At 40.7% G+C, this 19,236-nt stretch overlaps 1 protein-coding gene across 1 annotated transcript in view; it reads left to right on the top strand.

The window, feature by feature from the left end:
* LOC126281510 (myrosinase 1-like) overlaps positions 1–17,149 on the top strand; it is a 180,605-nt gene extending 163,456 nt beyond the window's left edge. The window contains exons 13-14 of the mRNA XM_049980533.1: positions 10,859–10,990; positions 16,836–17,149. Coding sequence (XP_049836490.1) covers positions 10,859–10,990; positions 16,836–16,885 — 182 coding nt within the window. The 3' untranslated portion in view covers positions 16,886–17,149. The remainder of the gene's footprint in view (positions 1–10,858; positions 10,991–16,835) is intronic.
* The last annotated feature ends 2,087 nt before the right edge of the window (positions 17,150–19,236 follow it).

The raw sequence follows: 19,236 nt of genomic DNA, 5'->3' as shown, positions 1-19,236 counted from the left end.
TGTGTTGACGCGTTCGGTCCGTTGAAGGATATTCAGTATCCTTGTACTATTCGCAATCGAAGCACTTGCTAATTTTTCTACCACTTCTTTGGCGGAACAAATTTGGAATTTCTTTGTTAGTAATAAACCTGCTGTTCCTTGTGAAAATCTGAAATGATGAAGCACTCCTCAGGCACTGATGTCTGACTTTATGGAAGGTTTTCTCTAAAGCTACGTTCAGGAGCCCTACGTTTATGTCTGGCGCTGTCATAAGACGGCCGTGTCTCTCTTAAGGAAAAAATTACAACTAAGATACTTTTGTTGGGTACGTTACGCCTCTTTTTCGGTCCGAAGAGGTTTGGAACGGTTCATTGTAATCTTACTGCTGTGTCACGAGGTATGTTTTCGAGTCTTTAAGTAACAACGTTATCAGCCTGAAATCCGTTATTCTGTTTTTATTGGGACACGTACGATTATTCCGGTTTGATTAGCAGTATATATATATATATATATATATATATATATATATTGCTCCTTCATACAAAAGGTAACAATTTACATTATTTGACATTTGAAAATTAATGATATTCATCGATATATTGCTTAGTTGTTAATCAGAAGGGAACTTCCGAAATACTGGATACGAACCTGCATTTAATAATCCAAGAGCTCCATTACTTCTTCGGAAGGTTAAACTTCATCAAAGCCAAATATCCACTTGATCTGAGGTTTCTCAACTGATTATACAACGCTCCCAAAAATACGAGGCATTTTAGTTGTACATATTAACAGATTGCAGCAAAGCACGAGCCTGCAGAGAAGAAAAATCATCGCCTGAGTTCATTCTAACAAGTAAAATTTCTGAATCATTTTGAGTGACTGAGTTTGTGTTTCCTATTATGAATGATTGATTGCTCGAACGAATTGAGAACTACATAATTACATAGATAGGAGGAAAAATTACAAACTGTACGGTAATGGTTCGAGAAGCATTATAGTGAATTCACGTTGATGTCTCGGCGACCAAATTCACATGATGTAAATGCTATGAAACCCCTCTATGCCGCTGCCGGGCGCCTTCATCGCTTACGCAAATCAGCGGCCCGTTATTTCCTCGAATTACATGGCCTGTATGTAGACACGTAATGCCACATACCTGCACATGCGTACCAACAATCTGTCGGATTCCTGATGCGCAGAATCAGTAAGGTATTTCGTTCCAAAACCGACAAAGGAGCTATTAAGCAGGTGGTCAAAATGTTTTGTGACTCATCAGTGTGTACTGAAAACCTGAAGGCTACTTCATGAGAGCCATGCTGTTTCTGTCAATGCTGGATGTGAGCCGTAATTGTTTTAAGACAACTGTGGAGTCTGGAACAAGAATGACGAGACTGTGGGTGTAAAAGGCGGAGGGTAGGGAACCTGTTTCATGCTGGCCCAGGAGGACGTTACTGTATCGTTATCGGGACCAGAACACAGACCGTGGTGTGGTGTCGTCCCCCCGCCACCGGAGATGTAGGGTGTATGGGAGGCGCTCTCTCTGCATAACGGGCAGAAGCGTCGATGGTGGCCTGGCTGTTTTCACACTCGGCACCGCCAGATCAGCATGCTGAGTCGACAGCTGCCTCGCTGTTGACACCGCGCGGGCGGTGCCGTCTGCATTGTGGTAGGTTGTGGCCAACGGCTGGAGAACAGAAATGACGAGCGTCGGCAGGGTGTTGGGCGTTGAGTCCTGGGCGATCGGGCACCGATCCTCGGGTTGCGGCAGCGGCGACTGCAGCAGTGGTCGCCTCCGGTCTCCTCCCAGCATTTTTAAATAAAAGTTCATTCGTCTCCTATGGTTGCGGTGATTGCTCGCAGTGAACATTTACCGATGTCATATTTGTCTGTGTGTGTGTGTCTTTTTTTTTTTTTTTTGATCTACTAGGTGCAGTCTTATAGAGACGTCACACATTAATAATACACGATATGTATATTGTTTTCTCGGAACATAGCTGTATTTGTTTAAATACCATACCGCCCAACTTGTACATCGGTGTGTTTTGTTAAAGTAATGTTCTGCAGCAGTGATGAAACATTTGATCGTATATTTACATCATATGTCGCACTGGAAGAATGGGCATTTGTAGAAATAGGTATAATTATAGGAAACAGGAACGACAGCTGGGAATGCTTACAGTATATCTCGTAATGCCAACTATTGTATAGTACACTACTGGCCATTGAAACTGCTACACCAAGAAGAAATGCATATGATAAACGGGTATTCATTGGACAAATATATTATACTAGAACTGACATGTGATTCCATTTTCACGCAATTTGGGTGCATAAATCCTGAGAAACCAGTACCCAGAACAACCACCTCTGGCCGTAATAACGGCCTTGATACGCCTGGGCATTGAGTCAAACAGTGCTTGGATGGTGTGTACAGATACAGCTGCCCATGCATCTTCAACACGAAACCACAGTTCATCAAGAGTAGTGACTGGCGTATTGTAACGAACCAGTTCCTCTACTACCATTGACCAGACGTTTTCAGTTGCTAAGAGATCTGGAGAATGTGCTGGCCAGGGCAGCAGTCGAACATTTTCTGTATCCAGAAAGGCCTGTACAGGACCTGCAGCATGCGGTCGTGTATTATCCTGTTGAAATGTAGGGTTTCACAGGAATCGAAAGAAGAGTAGAGCTACGGGCCGTAACACATCTGAAATGTAACGTCCACTGTTCCAAGTGCCGTCGATGCGAGCAAGAGGTGACCGAGACGTGTAACCAATGGCACCCCATACCATCACGCTTAGCGATACGTCAGTATGGCGATAACGAATACACCCTTCCAATGTGCGTTCGCCGTGATGTCGCCAAACACGGATGCGACCATCATGAAGCTGTAAACAGAACCTAGATTCAGCCAAAAAAAAAATGACGTTTTGCTATTCTTGCCGGGTTCTTCGTTGAGTACACCATCACAGCCGCTCCTGTCTGTGATGCAACGTCAAGGGTAACCGCAGCCATGGACTCCGAACTGATAGTCCATGCTGCTGCAAACGTCGTCGTACTGTTCGTGCAGATGGTTGTTGTCTTGCAAACGTCCCCATCTGTTGACTCAGGGATCCAGACGTGGCTGCACGATCCGTTACATTCATGCGGATAAGATGCCTGTCATCTCGACTGCTAGTGATACGAGGCTGTTGGGATCCAGCACGGCGTTCCGTATTACCCTCCTGAACCCAGCGATTCCATATTCTGCCAACAGTCATTGGATCTCGAACAACGCGAGCAGCAATGTCGCGATACGATAAACTGCAATCGCGATAGGCTACAATCCGATGTTTATCAAAGTCGGAACGTGATGGTACGCATTTCTCCTCCTTACACGAAGCATCGCAACAACGCTTCACCAGCAAAAGCCAGTCAACTGCTGTTTGTGTATGAGAAATCGGTTGGAAACTTTCCTCACGTGAGTACGTTGTAGGTGTCGCCACCGGCGCCAAACTTGTGTGAATGCTTTGAAAAGCTAATCATTTGCATATGACAGCATCCTCTTCCTGTCGGTTAAATTTCGCATCTGTAGCACGTCATATTGGTGGTGTAGCAATTTTAATGGCAAGTAGTGCAGTTAAGTCACACACTGTATGATCAAGTGCGTTACGTTGTATTTTTTTGCCCCCGTTTACTAAGTAGGATAACCCTGTTATATCCTCCCACTACAAAGTCTGGACCGAGAATAACACAACCATAGTAAGTAATAATAGGGGCTTTGGGGGAGGGGAGGACCTTGTCTCGTACTGGCTCTGGAAGGCTGCAACTCTCGCAGTGGTGGGTATCCTCACCACTTGGTACCAGTATCGGTACTGTGGTCCAGTGACCTTCAAACACGACTGCCCGAGATGCAGCTGCGGCAGTGGTGGAGGCACGTCACCGGCCACATCGCATGACTGGCAGCGATGCGCTGGAGGAGGGGGTTCCCGGAAGTCTCGTAAGCAGCCCCTCAAATCCAGAACCCACAATGCGGCTCAGCGACCTTGATATAAGCATCCCTTCAAATCCATCTCAGCGACCTTGACATAAACAGCTCTACACATCCCGAACCCATATTACTATGGGTCCCTTTAAAACACATCCCTTTAAATCATCGGATGGGCCTCTCAGTCATATGCCTTTAAATCCAAAAGTCTCACTGACCTACTATTTACATTATTATTGTAATTAATGTAGTAAAATATTTTATATTTTCATTGCTGTTATAAACATTGGCATCTGTGTCATGTTATGTTTCTTTTTTCTATTTTGGCATAAGAGACTCCTCGCCTCAGGTGGTTCCTTACAGAGCAGCGATTTGGTTATAATTTATTCGATTTGCTACCTCAATTATCTTTACTTATGTGAAAATAATTTTAAAATAGTGATAAACGAGTAACTTGCAATCATGGAAACAAACAGACAGAGTATTGCAATGGCGTGAAAATACTCTGATGTGGTGGTCGTCACTTTCCATACTGCTGTGTGTTACTATATACAGTCGACGTTTGCAACGTTGTGCAGATATTTTCAGTGCAATAAAGATACAAAGAGAAATGGGGATAAGGAATCAAACGAAACGAATACAATGTTTTTTTAACGTGCCACCGGTGACCACTGGTCCCTTGTACCAAAATACTCAAAACACATCCTTGGATAACCTCCAGTCTTTTCAGTGGAGGGGCAGTTGGACGATTAACGCAGCACGCAGTCCTGCCTTCTGCCTGCACATGCGTGCTGGTCATGTCCACTTCCAGTAAACGTCACTTGGCTTGAAACTGCAAGGACCTCGTCGCCGATTTTATGTGAAATAAAATCTTTCTTCATTTTATACTGTTTCACATCTTGTGACCCTCATGAAATACATTACCTGAAGAAGAAAAAAATGTGGAACACCGAGAAAGGACAGAGGAAACGAAGTGAAGCTTCGAGAGTAGATGATATTATTTTAATGGTTACAAAATCGAGTCAGATTTAGAAAGAGCCCACTTATCACTATGGCGTTACACCTCATCTGGTCTAGATGCATGCACAGATTCGCTTGGGAAGGGGTTTTTCGAGGGGACTCCAAAGGGGGAGGTAACCACGAGAAACAGATTGAATAACCAACGATACGATAACATGCTATGAGTCGGGGCGTGGAATGTCGGAAGCTTGATCGTCGTAGGGAAACTAGAAAATCTGGAAAGGGAAATGTACAGGCTCAAGCTAGATATAGTGGAGGTGCAATGGAAAGAAGACAAGGATTTCTGTCCAGATGAGTATAGGGTAATATCAACAGTAGTATAATATGGTGGCACAGGATTCATTATGAGTAGGAAGGTAGGACAGAGAATATGTTACTGTGAAGAAAAATTTTGTTTAGTGTTTTGCTTTCGGATTTTTACAGCACTTCTTTCTTCCGAGGTAAGCTGGTCCACAACTTTCGAGACTGGTCTTTTATATTCTGGATAATGGTATAGGGACGCCGTCACGTCCGAGCTGGTCCCACACACGTTCCGTTGGAAACGTGGATAGTTCATAGAGACAAGAGTCATGTGTAGATGAGCCCTGTCCTGCTGAAGAGCTGCGCAACGATAATGTGGCGTGAGAGGTAACACACACACGAGGGCGCAGGATGTCTGTGCGTACTACCAGTCGGGATAGTCTATTCAATGGCTCCCCGCATCATGATGGTAGGCCTCTCTGAAACACTGCATAAATTGGACTTCTGCCCAGATTGCAGCAATAGTCGCCTATGGTGGTTATCCAGGTTAGTGCACCATTGCTGTTGACCACTGGACACAGTACCATGCCATTAACCAGCAGTCCATGTTGCCCAGTAGCGTCACCACTCTGCCATTGTTAATGGCAACCTGCGCATGAGACGGTAATTCTCTAGCCATCTGCTGCTACTCTGTGGCCAATGGTGCAGGACGTCAAGGACTGTTACAAGGAATCCACTACTTGTTCTCGAATGGCAGGCGCTGTCTGAAGGGGTTCCAACGTGCTTGGTGCAGAATGTGGGAATCCTCGCTTATAGTAGTCAGACGTGGTCGACCCGAAACCTGACAAGTCTGCCTGCCCTCACGCTCCCATAAAATGCAACGCCGGGCCACTGTCGCATCCGAATCCCCCACAAATCTGCATTCGACCAGCTGGCCAATTGCAAATCCACACTGAGTTTCTGTCAGGTGCTGATGACGCTGTCTCACACAACTACGCAGCACCTATGTGTCCCTCACATTGGTCATTCAACATCTGAGGCTGCTCACGGGCCTTTTATATCCTAAGAGGAACGGTAACACTAAATACGAGCATCACTAATGCCCTGTGGTGGGCTTTCTGTCACGGATAATTTCAGCTCCAATCATTTAAATACCAGCCGATGCGATGGTGTGTATGTGTATGAAGCTACGTTGACAGCTGACCAAGTATTCTGGGTGCTTCACTTTTTTTTGTCAGGCAGTGTATATTTCGGCATATTCGATATTCTAGTCATTTACTTATGAGATCATGCACTTCTTCATCAACAGTTGTGGTTTTTTTTCAACTATTTTTTTCAATTATTTTCAATTATTTTTTCAATTATTAGAATTTCTTCTGTCTGTTCACACCAAAATTTCATAACTGTACTTCGTATTGATAGTTTTACAGTCCAAAATTTTGTCCCGAAGAAAATATTGATGAAATATAGTGATTGAGTTGGAATTGTTCAGAGTTGGTGCTCAAAATAAGCATAAATAACTCAGATTTTATCTTGTATAGGATTGTAACTTAGCGTGACTTTTCGTCATATTGATTGCGTTGAGATTGTGTTTTTTGAATGTCTACTGTGTATGAATAAACCAAGCCATAAACCCAATAACCTATATTTTCCATTTGAAGTTTGTGTTTCCAGGTTTGTATCTTCCTTTTTGAGGTCACATAGTCTATTTGTATCACGTCTAGGATTAGAATATCTTTGTTAGGCTCAGGGAGCAGACCAGTATCGTTTGTTACGTGCTAATATCAGCATAAGATCGTATTGTAAAAACAGCACAAGAGTGATACCTACCTACTTGTTGCATTTGTAGATCTTTTTCATGCTAAAAAGGTAGTTTCAATGAGTGACATGTTTCTTATATAGTTTATGAGCTGACCCTTCTCGCAAAAAATATGTTCCATCTATCATTTAATGCCAGTAACAGAGAATTTAAGAATCGCTAGAAAAGAAGAAAAACTGCTGCCAAACATGTATTCTTTTGTAATTTGACTGAGTTTTTATTAATTTTACTTTCCCATATTTGCTAGTATATTCTGTTACAACATGCTTATTTTGTAGTAGAAACACCTTGAACTATATAAATAAATGTTGACAGTTGTCTGTTTTAGGAAATCACGTTTGCCAAATAGCCAAAACAGTTACATTAATAGTATAATACGAAATCAGAAGCAACTGATTCTCCTGACCACAAAGGAACATAACCGCTTTCCCATACAGCATATGCTTACAAATACTAACAATGCTATGTGGTTCTTACAAAATTACCTATATTAGTACTTGCAGCAAGTTTGTCTTGTTAGTTGTATTTTTGTAACTTTTTACAGCATTGTAAACTTCAGCTTTGTACCAATCTGTGGAAATCCTCCTCTACTGCGTCATCGACAGGATTGCAGTTGCAGGTTCTGCCTTACTCTGGTGAAAGTGTCTACTTATTTAAGTATTAAATGTAGACATTCCGCACATGAGAATTAAAAATATTTTTTGAGATTGCGGTTTCGAGATTTAGTAAATAGTGAAACTTTAAAACACAGTCTACTGAGTTTAATAGTGACGTTATGGAACGTAGTTCCAAGTAGTCTGAATGCAAATGTATTGAGATTTTCACATTTCTTTTGGTCTATTGATCTTACTATTTAGAAAAATGACGTGGCTTAGAATCGTGTTGACCAATATTATGCGGTACAGAAGATTATTTGGAGATTTAATAATGGACTCAGAAATTCAGCTACGTTCCATAAATATGCGTCACTGCATTCTTCGCTGCGAAGATACTCACGTGAGAATCAATTTGTGTGTCAGCAACATTATTAATCTGTACAAGGTGAGAGGCATCATTTTTCGAACTCAAATGATTTTTGACTCATTTTCACTCACCTAAACTAATAGTGACCGGTGGCTTGAATCGTTGCGTATAGACGGACGAGCAAATAATGCAAACTGATTAATAATTGCTGTTTGAATAAGTAAAAGAAATGGACTGGAAAGAGTAACTGAAAGAAACTCGAAGGTAATTTTTAAATCTGTACACATATCCATCAGACTGGTCAAAAACAGTAATCACACCAATATTTAAACATGAAAACAGAAAAGATTGTAACAACTACAGAGGTATCTCTTTAATCAGTGTTGTGGGTAAAATCTTCTCGGGTATTGTTGAAAGGAAAGTGCGAGTATTAGTTGAGGACCAATTGGATGAAAGTCAGTGTGGGTTTAGACCTCTTAGAGGTTGCCAGGACCAGATCTTTAGCTTACGGCAAATAATGGAGAAGTGTTATGAGTGGAACAGAGAATTGTATCTATGCTTTATAGATCTAGAAAAGGCATCTGGCCGGGTTCCTAGGAGGAAGTTATTGTCTGTTCTACGAGATTATGGAATAGGAGGCAAACTTTTGCAAGCAATTAAAGGTCTTTACATGGATAGTCAGGCAGCAGTTAGAGTTGACGGTAAATTGAGTTCATGGTTCAGAGTAGTTTCAGGGGTAAGACAAGGCTGCAACTTGTCTCCACTGTTGTTTATATTATTTATGGATCATATGTTGAAAACAATAGACTGGCTGGGTGATATTAAGATATGTGAACACAAAATAAGCAGTCTTGCATATGCGGATGACTCAGTTGTGATGGCAGATTCGATTGAAAGTTTGCAAAGTAATATTTCAGAGCTAGATCAGAAATGTAAGGACTGTCGTATGAAGATTAGCATCTCCAAAACGAAAGTAATGTCAGTGGGAAAGAGATATAAACGGATTGAGTGCCAAATAGGAGGAACAAAGTTAGAACAGGTGGACGGTTTCACGTACTTAGGATGCATATTTTCACAGGATGGCAACATAGGGAAAGAACTGGAAGCGAGGTGTAGCAAAGCTAATGCAGTGAGCGCTCAGCTACGATCTACTCTCTTCTGAAAGAAAGGAGTAGGTATAAAGACTAAGTTATCTGTGCACCGTTCAATCTTTAGACCAACTTTGTTGTATGGGAGCGAAAGCTGGGTGGATTCAGGTTACCTTATCAACAAGGTTGAGGTTACGGATATGAACGCAGCTAGGATGATTGCAGGTACTAGTAGATGGGAACAATGGCAGGAGGGTGTCCACAATGAGAAAATCAAAGAAAAACTGGGAATGAACTCTATAGATGTAGCAGTCAGGGAGAACAGGCTTATATGGTGGGCTCATGTTACTCGCATGGGAGAAGCAAGGTTACCCAAGAGACTCATGGGTTCAGCAGTAGAGGGTAGGACGAGTCGGGGCAGACCAAGGATGCTTTTGAAATAATAGGTTTAACATCAGAAGAGGCACCAATGTTAACACTGAGTAGGGGATCTTGGAGGAATTTTATAAGGGGGCTATGCTCCAGACTGAACGCTGAAAGCCATAATCAGTCTTAAATGATGATGTACACGTATCCTGGTACTAATATCAACAGACCTTCAGTGTCAATACATTTATGATCACTATGCAGATTTTTGAGTTACGTACATTAGTTCTATAATGTGTAGTGCTGATTATGGCACTGCAGATACAGGATCGCCCCCTGGCTGCTTGCGCAAATTCCTCTTGTCTGCTTCGAACCTCTTGATGCAGGATTCTCGGCGAGGGCGAAATGATGAACAGAAGGGTGTGACTGATGGGATTATCTTTGCCAGAAAACAACTCGTTACTTCACCTTTGGCTTTATATATATTCATCACAGGCTCTCGAAACTAAGATCAAAGCGATTCCTCAACTTCGTTGTTCATACTGGATTCGCCTTTGATTTTTTTCTGAGTTATTTTTATGGCACCACGATAGTACATCTGACAAGAATTTACAGAGTAAAATCACATTTAATGTGGAGATTTTTGTGCTAGCATGATTGGCCGCCTGGAAAATAATGTCACTGTCTTTGCTAACCGACGCCGTCGAAGCAAGAGGTATACGATGTTTACACCCAGTTGTACGTTATTCACACGGCCACAACAACAACACTCAAATTCCTACATAGAATGTATTTTTTCTCTGTAAGTTCTTATCAGATTTACAAAATATGAATGTCACTGAAATTTTCTGTTATTCCGCCGCAAGAAAATATTAATGTTAATTAAAATGCAAAATCGACGCCTGAACTGGGTGATTAGTTCAGATGGTTCATATTGCTCTGGGCGCTATGGTACTTAACATCTGAGGTCATCAGTCCCCTAGATCTTAGAACTACGTATACCTAACTAACCTAAGGACATTGCGCACATCCATGCCCGAGGCAGGATTCGAACCTACGACCGTAGCAGCAGCGCGGCTCCGGACTGAAGCGCCTGGAACCGCTAGCCCACAGCGACCGCCGGTGATTAATGAGACAGCCATAAACGCCTTGCTCTTTCTTTCGTGATTCTATTATGCGGGTGAGATACGAATTCAAGTATCTCCAATTAATTAAAATTTATTGCAGGGAAGAAAATTCTGTAGAACTCCCAAGTCTAGTAGGTTGTTAAGATGAAGCCTGATGTTTAGTCATGTACGGTTCGTAACTGTGCAAAGATCCTTGGCGTGCTGTGGGGTTCGCCTGAACAAATGTGTTTTGCTATTGCCTGTCTTTGATGCCTCGAAGCTGAGTAATGGATTTTTTGTGTTTTTGTAGGCTACGTCTGGCCGGATGAGCAGAAAAGTAAGTCTGTTCCAAGAAGTCATCGGAAGGTATCAGTTCCTCAGCAGGGACGAACAACACACCAGCGAGCAAATGAAATGCGAGGCAGAAATCGGGGCCGACAAGGTAAGCGTACAATTTTCAGCTTACAAAAAGTAGCGTTTGATAATATTTGTATTACTTCATCATTTGATATGGAAGGTACAAAATTTGTGGAATTGTAGATGTGTAAGCGACAATTTATTTTGGGAAAATTTCACCGTCTGTTGAAGGCTAACTCAACACCTCAGGTTCTAAAGCTTTTATAACTTTTCATGGGGCAAGGGTCTTACCACCGTACGCCTGCTGTAGGAATGTCTTCAATTTCTTCTTGTCAAGTGCACTGTTTATCCATTCATCTTAGTTGCGACCTCCCGGATGTTTCGCCACCTTTCTACCCTCTTTCTCTCATTTCGATCTAGGGGTAGCGTCTTAAATTAGTAATCAAAACGTGTTCGATCCCAGATTCGAACGTCGCTACCGATTAGATTTTTAACGGTAATCATCAACAATGGCGGCAAAAGACGTCTGGCATAAGAAGTCACTCATCATTCAGTGAACGACCTTGTCAAAGATGGCGCAGGAGCGGAAAGAGATTCAGAGCACTCACATGTCCTCTGGGAAACTGCCCCTAAAAGACAGAGAATCGGCGATGATCAAGGGCATGAGGATGCAGAAGGCAATAGAAACCACTTCATTGAGGAGACACAATGTTTGTGCGCAGGACATGTGGCCTGTAATTTAAAATGTGGTGTGACCATCTCTCCATCGACAAATGATTCCGGACTAGTTCCCCATTCGGTTCTTCGGGACGGGCCTGCCAAGGGGGAGGTGACCATGTGACAAAGATTGAATAATTAACGAAAGGGCACTATTCTACGAACTGTGGCGTGGAATATAAGAATTTTGAACGTAATAGGGAAGCTAGAAAATCTCAAAAGGGAAATGTTAATTCTCAGTCTAGATGCAATGAGGTTCCGGAAAAAGACAAGCATTTCTGCTCAGATGTGTATAGGGTAATATCTACAGCGGTAGAAAATGATATAACGAGAGTAACGAGACTACGATTCGTTATGAATAGGAAGGTAGGACAGAGAGTGTTTTCCTGTGGACAGTTCACTGAAAGGGTTGTTCTTATAAGGATCGACAGCAAACCATCACCGACAACGATAGATCAGCTATATATGCCAAAGTCTCAAGCTGAATGTGAAGAGACAGGGAAAGTATATGAGAAGGATAGTGAAGGGTAATGAGTACGCAAAGGGTGATGAGTATCGAATAGTCACAGGGGATTTGAATGTGGTTGTATAGAAGGAGTAGAAGAAAGAGTTAGGGGACAATATGGACTTGGTACTAGGAATGAGAGAGGAGGGAGTTCTGTATAAAAATTGAGCCTGTAATAGCTAATGCTCTGTTCAAGAATCACAACACTTGGAAGAGACAGAGAGGTATGGGGAGATTTCAGTTGCATTACATCATGGTCAGGCAGAGATTCGAAATCAGATATTTGATTGTAAGTATACCCAGCAGCAGATATAGACTCAGATCACAATTTAGTAAGAATGAAGAGTAGGCTGAAATTTAAGGGACTAGTCAGGATGAATTAATGCGCAAGGAAGAGGGATACGGAAGTACTAAGGAATGAAGAAGTATGCTTGAAGTTATCTGAGGCTATAAACAATTCGATAAGGAACCGCTCAATGGGCACTACAGTTGAAGGGGAATGGACACCTCTAAAAACTGCAACCACAGAAGTAGGAAAGAAAAACATGGGTACAAAGAAGATAACTGTGAGGAAACCATGGTTAACAGAAGAAATATTTCAGTTGATAAATGAAAGAAGGAACTATAAAAATGTTCAAGGAAACCGAGGAATACAGAAATACAAGTATCTTAGGTATGAAATAAATAGATAAGAAGTGTTAGGAAGCTATGACGAAATAGCTAAATGAAAAATGTGAAGAAATCGAAAACTGAAATGACTGTCGGAAGAACTGACTCAGTATATAGCAATGTCAAAACAACTTTCGCTGAAATTAAACGCAGGAGCGGTTAAAGTAAGAGAGCAATGGGAATATCACTGTTGAATGCAAAGGAGAGACGGGTAGGTGGAAAGAATACACGGAAGGCCTCTGTGAGGGGAACGACTTGTCTGAAGGCGTGACGGAAGAAGGAACAGGAGTCTATATAGGAGAGACAGGAGAGACCCAGTATTAGAATGAGAACTTAAAAGAGCTCTGACAGACTTAAAACGCAGAAGGGATAGATAACATTCCATCAGATGTTCTTGGATTAAAAAGAGTGTAAGAGGGGGATGAAGTCTTTCGCCCTACACCTCAAAGAAGCAATGACGGAAATTTAGAAAAAAGATTCAAGAATGGACTCAAAATTCAAGGTAAAGGATATAAATGATAAGATTCGCTGATGAAATTCCTGTCATCAGTGGAGGTGAAGAAGAATTACATGATCTGCAGTTTGACATACACATTCTGATGTGGATAGAGAAATCGAAGAGAGACAAAAGTAATGAGAAGCAGTAGAAATGAGAACAGTGAGAAAGTTATCACGACGATTGGTGGTGACTTAGGCAGGAAAATAACCCATTACCGACGGAGCAAGGAGGACGTACAAATCAGATTAGCGCTGGTGAAAATGGCATTCCTGGTCAAAACAAATCTACTAGTATCAAACGTAGACCTCAATTTGAGGAATAAATTTCGGAGAATGTACGTTTGGAGAACGAATTGTAAGGCAGTGAAACATGGACAATCGAAACATTTGAGATGTGGTGTTACAGACGAATGTCGAAAATCAGGTGGACTGATAAACTAAGAAATGAGGAGGTTCTCCGCAGAATCGATGAGTAAAGGAATATATGGGAAACACTGACAAGAGGAAGGAACAGAATGGTAGGACACCAGTTCCGACATCAGGGAATAACTTTAGTAGTACTAGAGGGAGCTGTAGAGGGCAAAAACTGTAGAGGAGGACAGAGATTGGAATACATCCATCAAATAATTGAGAACGAAGGTTGGAAGTGTTATTCCGAGATGAAGTAGTTGGCACAAGAGAAGAATTCGTGGCGGGACGCATCAAACCAGTCAGAAGACTGATGTGTAAAAAAAGAAAATGATATTCTGTGTGGTCCATCTCTTAGGTGACGAGCGCAGCTCAGCCTGTTCTTCCTTTGTGCTTCGACGACTTTGCAGTGTTTGTTCAACTCCTGTAGTTCATCATTTTATTTGATCCTCAATTCCTTGTAATTGTCGTCAATTCTAGAGCCAAAAACTTTGTTTAAAGTTTTCCTTTAGAAATTTAACAGCACTTTTTCATCTTTCTTTCTAAATACCAATGCTTCTTTTCGGCCTAATGTTACCAGTGTAATAGTTGGCTAATGCATGCGACTTTCGAAGGTATGTATCTGCTGTTTTCTTTAAGAAGCTGATACAACTAAAAATCGTTTTGTTAGCTTATGCTAACATGCGTCTATATCTATACCTATTCTGTTGTATTTATTAAAAAGATTCCATAAGTAAGTGAAGCGATCAGCTGTCGTGAAATCCATCTACTGTCAAAGATGCATCACTTCGGATTTTCTTACTTATGACCAATTAATCCGTCTTCATTCTTTTTTGTCAGCGAATTTGTAATAATTTTACATCATTCTGATTAATTATATTCTGGAACCACTTATTAAAGCAACATCATCTTCCTAGGCAAGTCGAGTTGGATCCCTTGTGGATCAGTGTTAGTAAATTCTCTGTAGGTGTCCTGTAGCAACACCCTTAAATAAAATAGGTGAAATACTTTTCCCTTGTCTCAGTCTAGTGCAGACATTAAAATTTTCAATTTCTCCTACAGGTGTCTTTATATGACATATTTTTCGTTTATACACATTTTAACTAAACTGATTAACTTTGGGTATTTCAGATTCGCTCGCTACGTTAAGAAGTATCTGTCGTCATAGGTCTTTTTGAAATCTATAATCGGTATGTGGACAGCTCCATTGAATTCTTTGCCCACCTGGCAATCTGATTTTCGTAATTGTTTTATTTAAGGTACGTGACGCTCAGAACCCTGATATCAGACTCCCAGAGCATCTCCACGCAACTCTCAAACATTCTCTAGTTAGAGCAGTGTGGTATGGCACGAGGTCGTACCTACGAGCAAAGGCTACATAAAATAAAGCGAAGACTTTCACCAGATTGTACGAAATGCCAACTAATTGAAACCTTGGCACATATTTTTACGAGAATCAGAGTTGGATATGGACCAGGAAAAAGTTAGCAGTTATCAACAGAACCAGTGAGAACGCCATAACAGTACAACAAATCACAAAACCGGATTGGAAACTATTCCCAAGCGCGAAAAACAACAGTTACGTTTGGCTCATCGTAATTTGTGCCTACTACGTTCTATTAATGAAATGCCCACCACTCTATATAGTTCATCAAGGAACATCAAAGAATCTTAAAGAATAAACGAAGATACAAGAAGTGCAACAAGAAGTGGTACAATAACTGCGTTGCCAAGACAATTTAATGGAAATTAAAAATCTTTATTTTGGAAAAACTACTGCAGTATCTTTTTATATGTAGCGTTGTGGTACCCTATCATTTACAATATTTGTATGTGTATTCTATTATCATGTAAGGAATCTGCATTTTGTTCAATATAAGTTTGGAAAAAAAGAACTGGGTAGTGTCGGAGAATGATAGTTGAGTAATGAAGCGATCGCTGGTTCGAATCTCGCTGGAGTCTCTTTTTTCGTTTTATTGTTTTCGCTCAGTTCGGATACCTAGATGATTTAAATACAAAATTCATAAAATATGTGCTAATTAACACATACCTTATCATCATTCCCTTTATGAAAAATGCACATCTTCTTCTTCCTAATTACATATCACACACAGTGCACATATAAATTCTTAATTAACGATAGTTCGTAAAAGACTGTTAAGAGAGACTGTTTAATTTAAAACCGTTTGAATTTTATTAACTTTCTTGTGTAAAATAATGACAATTAAGAGTTTATATGAAAATTGGAATTTTGTGTGCCTTACGTAATGAGACACAAGAAGACAAGCATTTTTCATAAAAAATAGTGATTAGATATGTGTTAATTAGCATATATTTAAAGAATTTTATTTCTAAGTGATGTACGTATTCGAACTGAACGGGAAAATAGAAAAGGAAAGACATCAGATTCGAACCAGCGATCCATACATTACTCGACGATCATTCCCCGATGATACCAAGTTAACTACACAGCACACTGTGAAAATTACCTTAACTTTAGTGAATTAAGTACCATGGAAATCTTAAAAATCTATTTTCTCGAGAAAGTTCGAAAGCTGCTGTGAAATGCTTTGGCACATTTAATTTGAGTTCTAAAGCTCATCTACCATAAATTTAAAAATATTGAAAAAATAAAATTGCTGGGTGGTCTCCTCGTTTGAGTGAATAAATGATAACATTTAGTTTTATGTTGCTAACCACAGAGGAAGGCCGGAGATTAAACCGACTTTGATGCAAATTATGTATTTAATACATTTATTTGTTGAGAGTAAACTAAATCACAGAAAACACTATATCAAGCTTTCCATGCCGTTTTAGATGCTTCGCACACTCACATCTTAAAGAGTTCAAACTGTTCTTATTCTGCTTGAGGGAGAGTGACTTCAAAATAAGTACAAAGCGGCTATAGAAAGTCGGTGGTGGGAGCCGGAAATGGGTTTTCGTGGGTGGGCGTCGAGCCGGTAATGGGAGCGGGGGCGGCGGGTCGGTGCCAGTTAGGGGTGAGAGTCAGCGGCAGGGTCTGACCGTGGGAGGTAAGAACGGGAAACCAGGGCAAATGATCTTCACAACATTTTTTTATTTGTCTTATGAACCATAGCTGCATATCATTACACTCTCGTCTTTTCTGTTACAGGACATCAAGCTGCAGTTCGGAATTCTGGAACTCGATCACGGGCGTCTTAGCGTATTCTATAAGGAAACTGCAGAAGAAGTTGCTTTGCTTCGACAGATGTATTTCATGTCTGTTACGTAACACTGTTTCAAGAACTGTGATCAAGACAGTTCCATCCTCACAAACCAGAACATTTGACGAATGTTCGTATGCTGTTAAAACTACTGTCTTTGAATTGAAACTATGTCAGAACGGCCTTCTGAACTCTGATGAGTACATAGCTACTATTTTCAAATTGTCTGGAAAATTAAAGCAACTCTTGCAACCTATAACAATACTTTTTATTACAATTTCGTACAATGTTGGATATAACATATGTAAACTAAAGTCAATTACTGCACGTCGTCCAATATAAACAAGTACACTGTCTCATTAGGACTGTAAGGTAATGGGATTAAAATAATTGCAGATATCATCGTAAATATTTGAGGTGAAGAAAGACAACGTTAAGTTACGGGCAGGAAAACGGTCGCCTCCAGTGAATGAAGCACCCTCTGCACTCTACAGGTCACTGTAACTGTTGATGTCACTCGGCAAACTCACGACTGAGTATCGGTACTGTTATAGTGTCAAACTCCTTCCACATTTCAATAAAAACACGCGCCAGATCTATATATGAGGGTAATATCTATTCCCGAAAGAATAGATGACCGTGCAGCTTCTCTAGAATGAAAAGATAATTAATTCGACAGCCTATCTGCAAACCGGCTTTGATATATATCATTGGGGACATGGTGAAAATGTGTGCCCGACCGGGACTTGAACCCGAGATCTCCTGCTTACATGGCAGACGCTCTATCAATCAGGCGTCTGCCATGTAAGCAGGAGATCTGGGGATCGAGTCTCAGTCGGGGCACACATTTTCACCATGTCGCCAATGATGTATATCAACGCCGGTTTGCGGCTAGGCTGTCGATTTAACTATCATCTGACAGACCACAACCATCGTCACACATCTGTTCCAGTGTCAAAGCAGAAAGGGACACAATTATATTTACTGCGTGCAGCCGTGCCTGTAACCCTGAGCTATTTGACATTTCACATGAAAAAGGAAGATCTTGGTCCACCTCTATGTCCACTCAGTAGTATCAGCCGTAATTAAAATTAGCTGGTATACTTGCTCATGTTTAGGAAAGTCATCGAAAGAATTAGCCAAAACTTTCAAATCTTGCAAATGTAAAACTTCATTTTACATAAGACGTACCACAGCTCATATCTTATTCAACAGCATGGATAAAGCAGATTTATTAAATAATTGTTGTGTTTATCAAATCACGTGCACTCGCTGTAACAAACTGTATATTGGTCAAACAGGCAACGCCATAGCAGTTACACCGACTGAAAATGGACATGGCTGGAGATTACTCGAGGCAGACTCCAATTTACTGAGCATTTTCTGACTAAAGGTAGCCGATACAAACTGGACACAGAAGTGCAAAGGGAATAAACTTAGCCTATTAGAAGCATATGACGGGAATACGATTAAGCATGTAGATCAATACCCCCACCTGGAGCCTTTTAGAGCTGTCACGACGTTGTAGACAAGAATATTTCAAACAGTTACGCTTACACTTTTGTTTCCCTTTTATTCAGTCGGTCAGTCAGCCTCTAGTGTAGAGGCTCAGCGACCAAAAGTAAATTTTGACAATCCGAGATTACAGCACCGAATTAAAGAAAACTGTAAATAGTTGGGCTACTATTTACCCAGAAATTTTCAAGGTACATAAGGTGTTAAAATATCACTTGCAGGTAACAATGCTCAACAAAGCGAAACGTAAAGGCTAGTGAAAATGCATTTTAGTAGAAAATTTCAAGAAGAAGATTTAAACTTGAGCCTACAGGACAATGTTTTCAATGTTATTCTAAATACAGTTGTAAGAATCTTAATTGTAGAATATGTTGCCATAGACAACATTTGGTCTTATCTGTAACTATCTAAGGCTAGGCGACTCTGTACTATCAAAGCATGTAGGAAACATGGCGTCTTTTTAAAGTGTGGACATTAATAAGCAGGATTTGAAAGAGGAGCAATTTTAATAACATATTTCTACATATTATGGTAGCCTCATGCTTTGTGTCTGTTGACCAATAATAGCAGTCATTCAACGTCCTTGCAGGAGTTTAGAGTTGTTTGAGAACGTCAGTGAACCAAGAGCGACTTTTGGATTACCTATGATTTCAGAGTTAGCCTGCTCATTAGAGTATACATGGGTTATAAAAGACTTCTCACCTAAAATAAACTATAAAGAAGGTATTATTTTGTAAAGTACTGCATTTATGTAAACTGCAAACTTCAAAAGTAATTCTTAAAAAAACGTAGTATGATTTTTTGCTTTGAAATTATCTGACAACTATATCTAAA

The sequence above is a fragment of the Schistocerca gregaria genome, chromosome 7, assembly GCF_023897955.1.
Source record: "Schistocerca gregaria isolate iqSchGreg1 chromosome 7, iqSchGreg1.2, whole genome shotgun sequence".
In the NCBI taxonomy this organism is placed as follows: Eukaryota; Metazoa; Arthropoda; class Insecta; order Orthoptera; family Acrididae; genus Schistocerca; species Schistocerca gregaria.
This window is presented reverse-complemented; position numbering and strand designations above follow the sequence as displayed.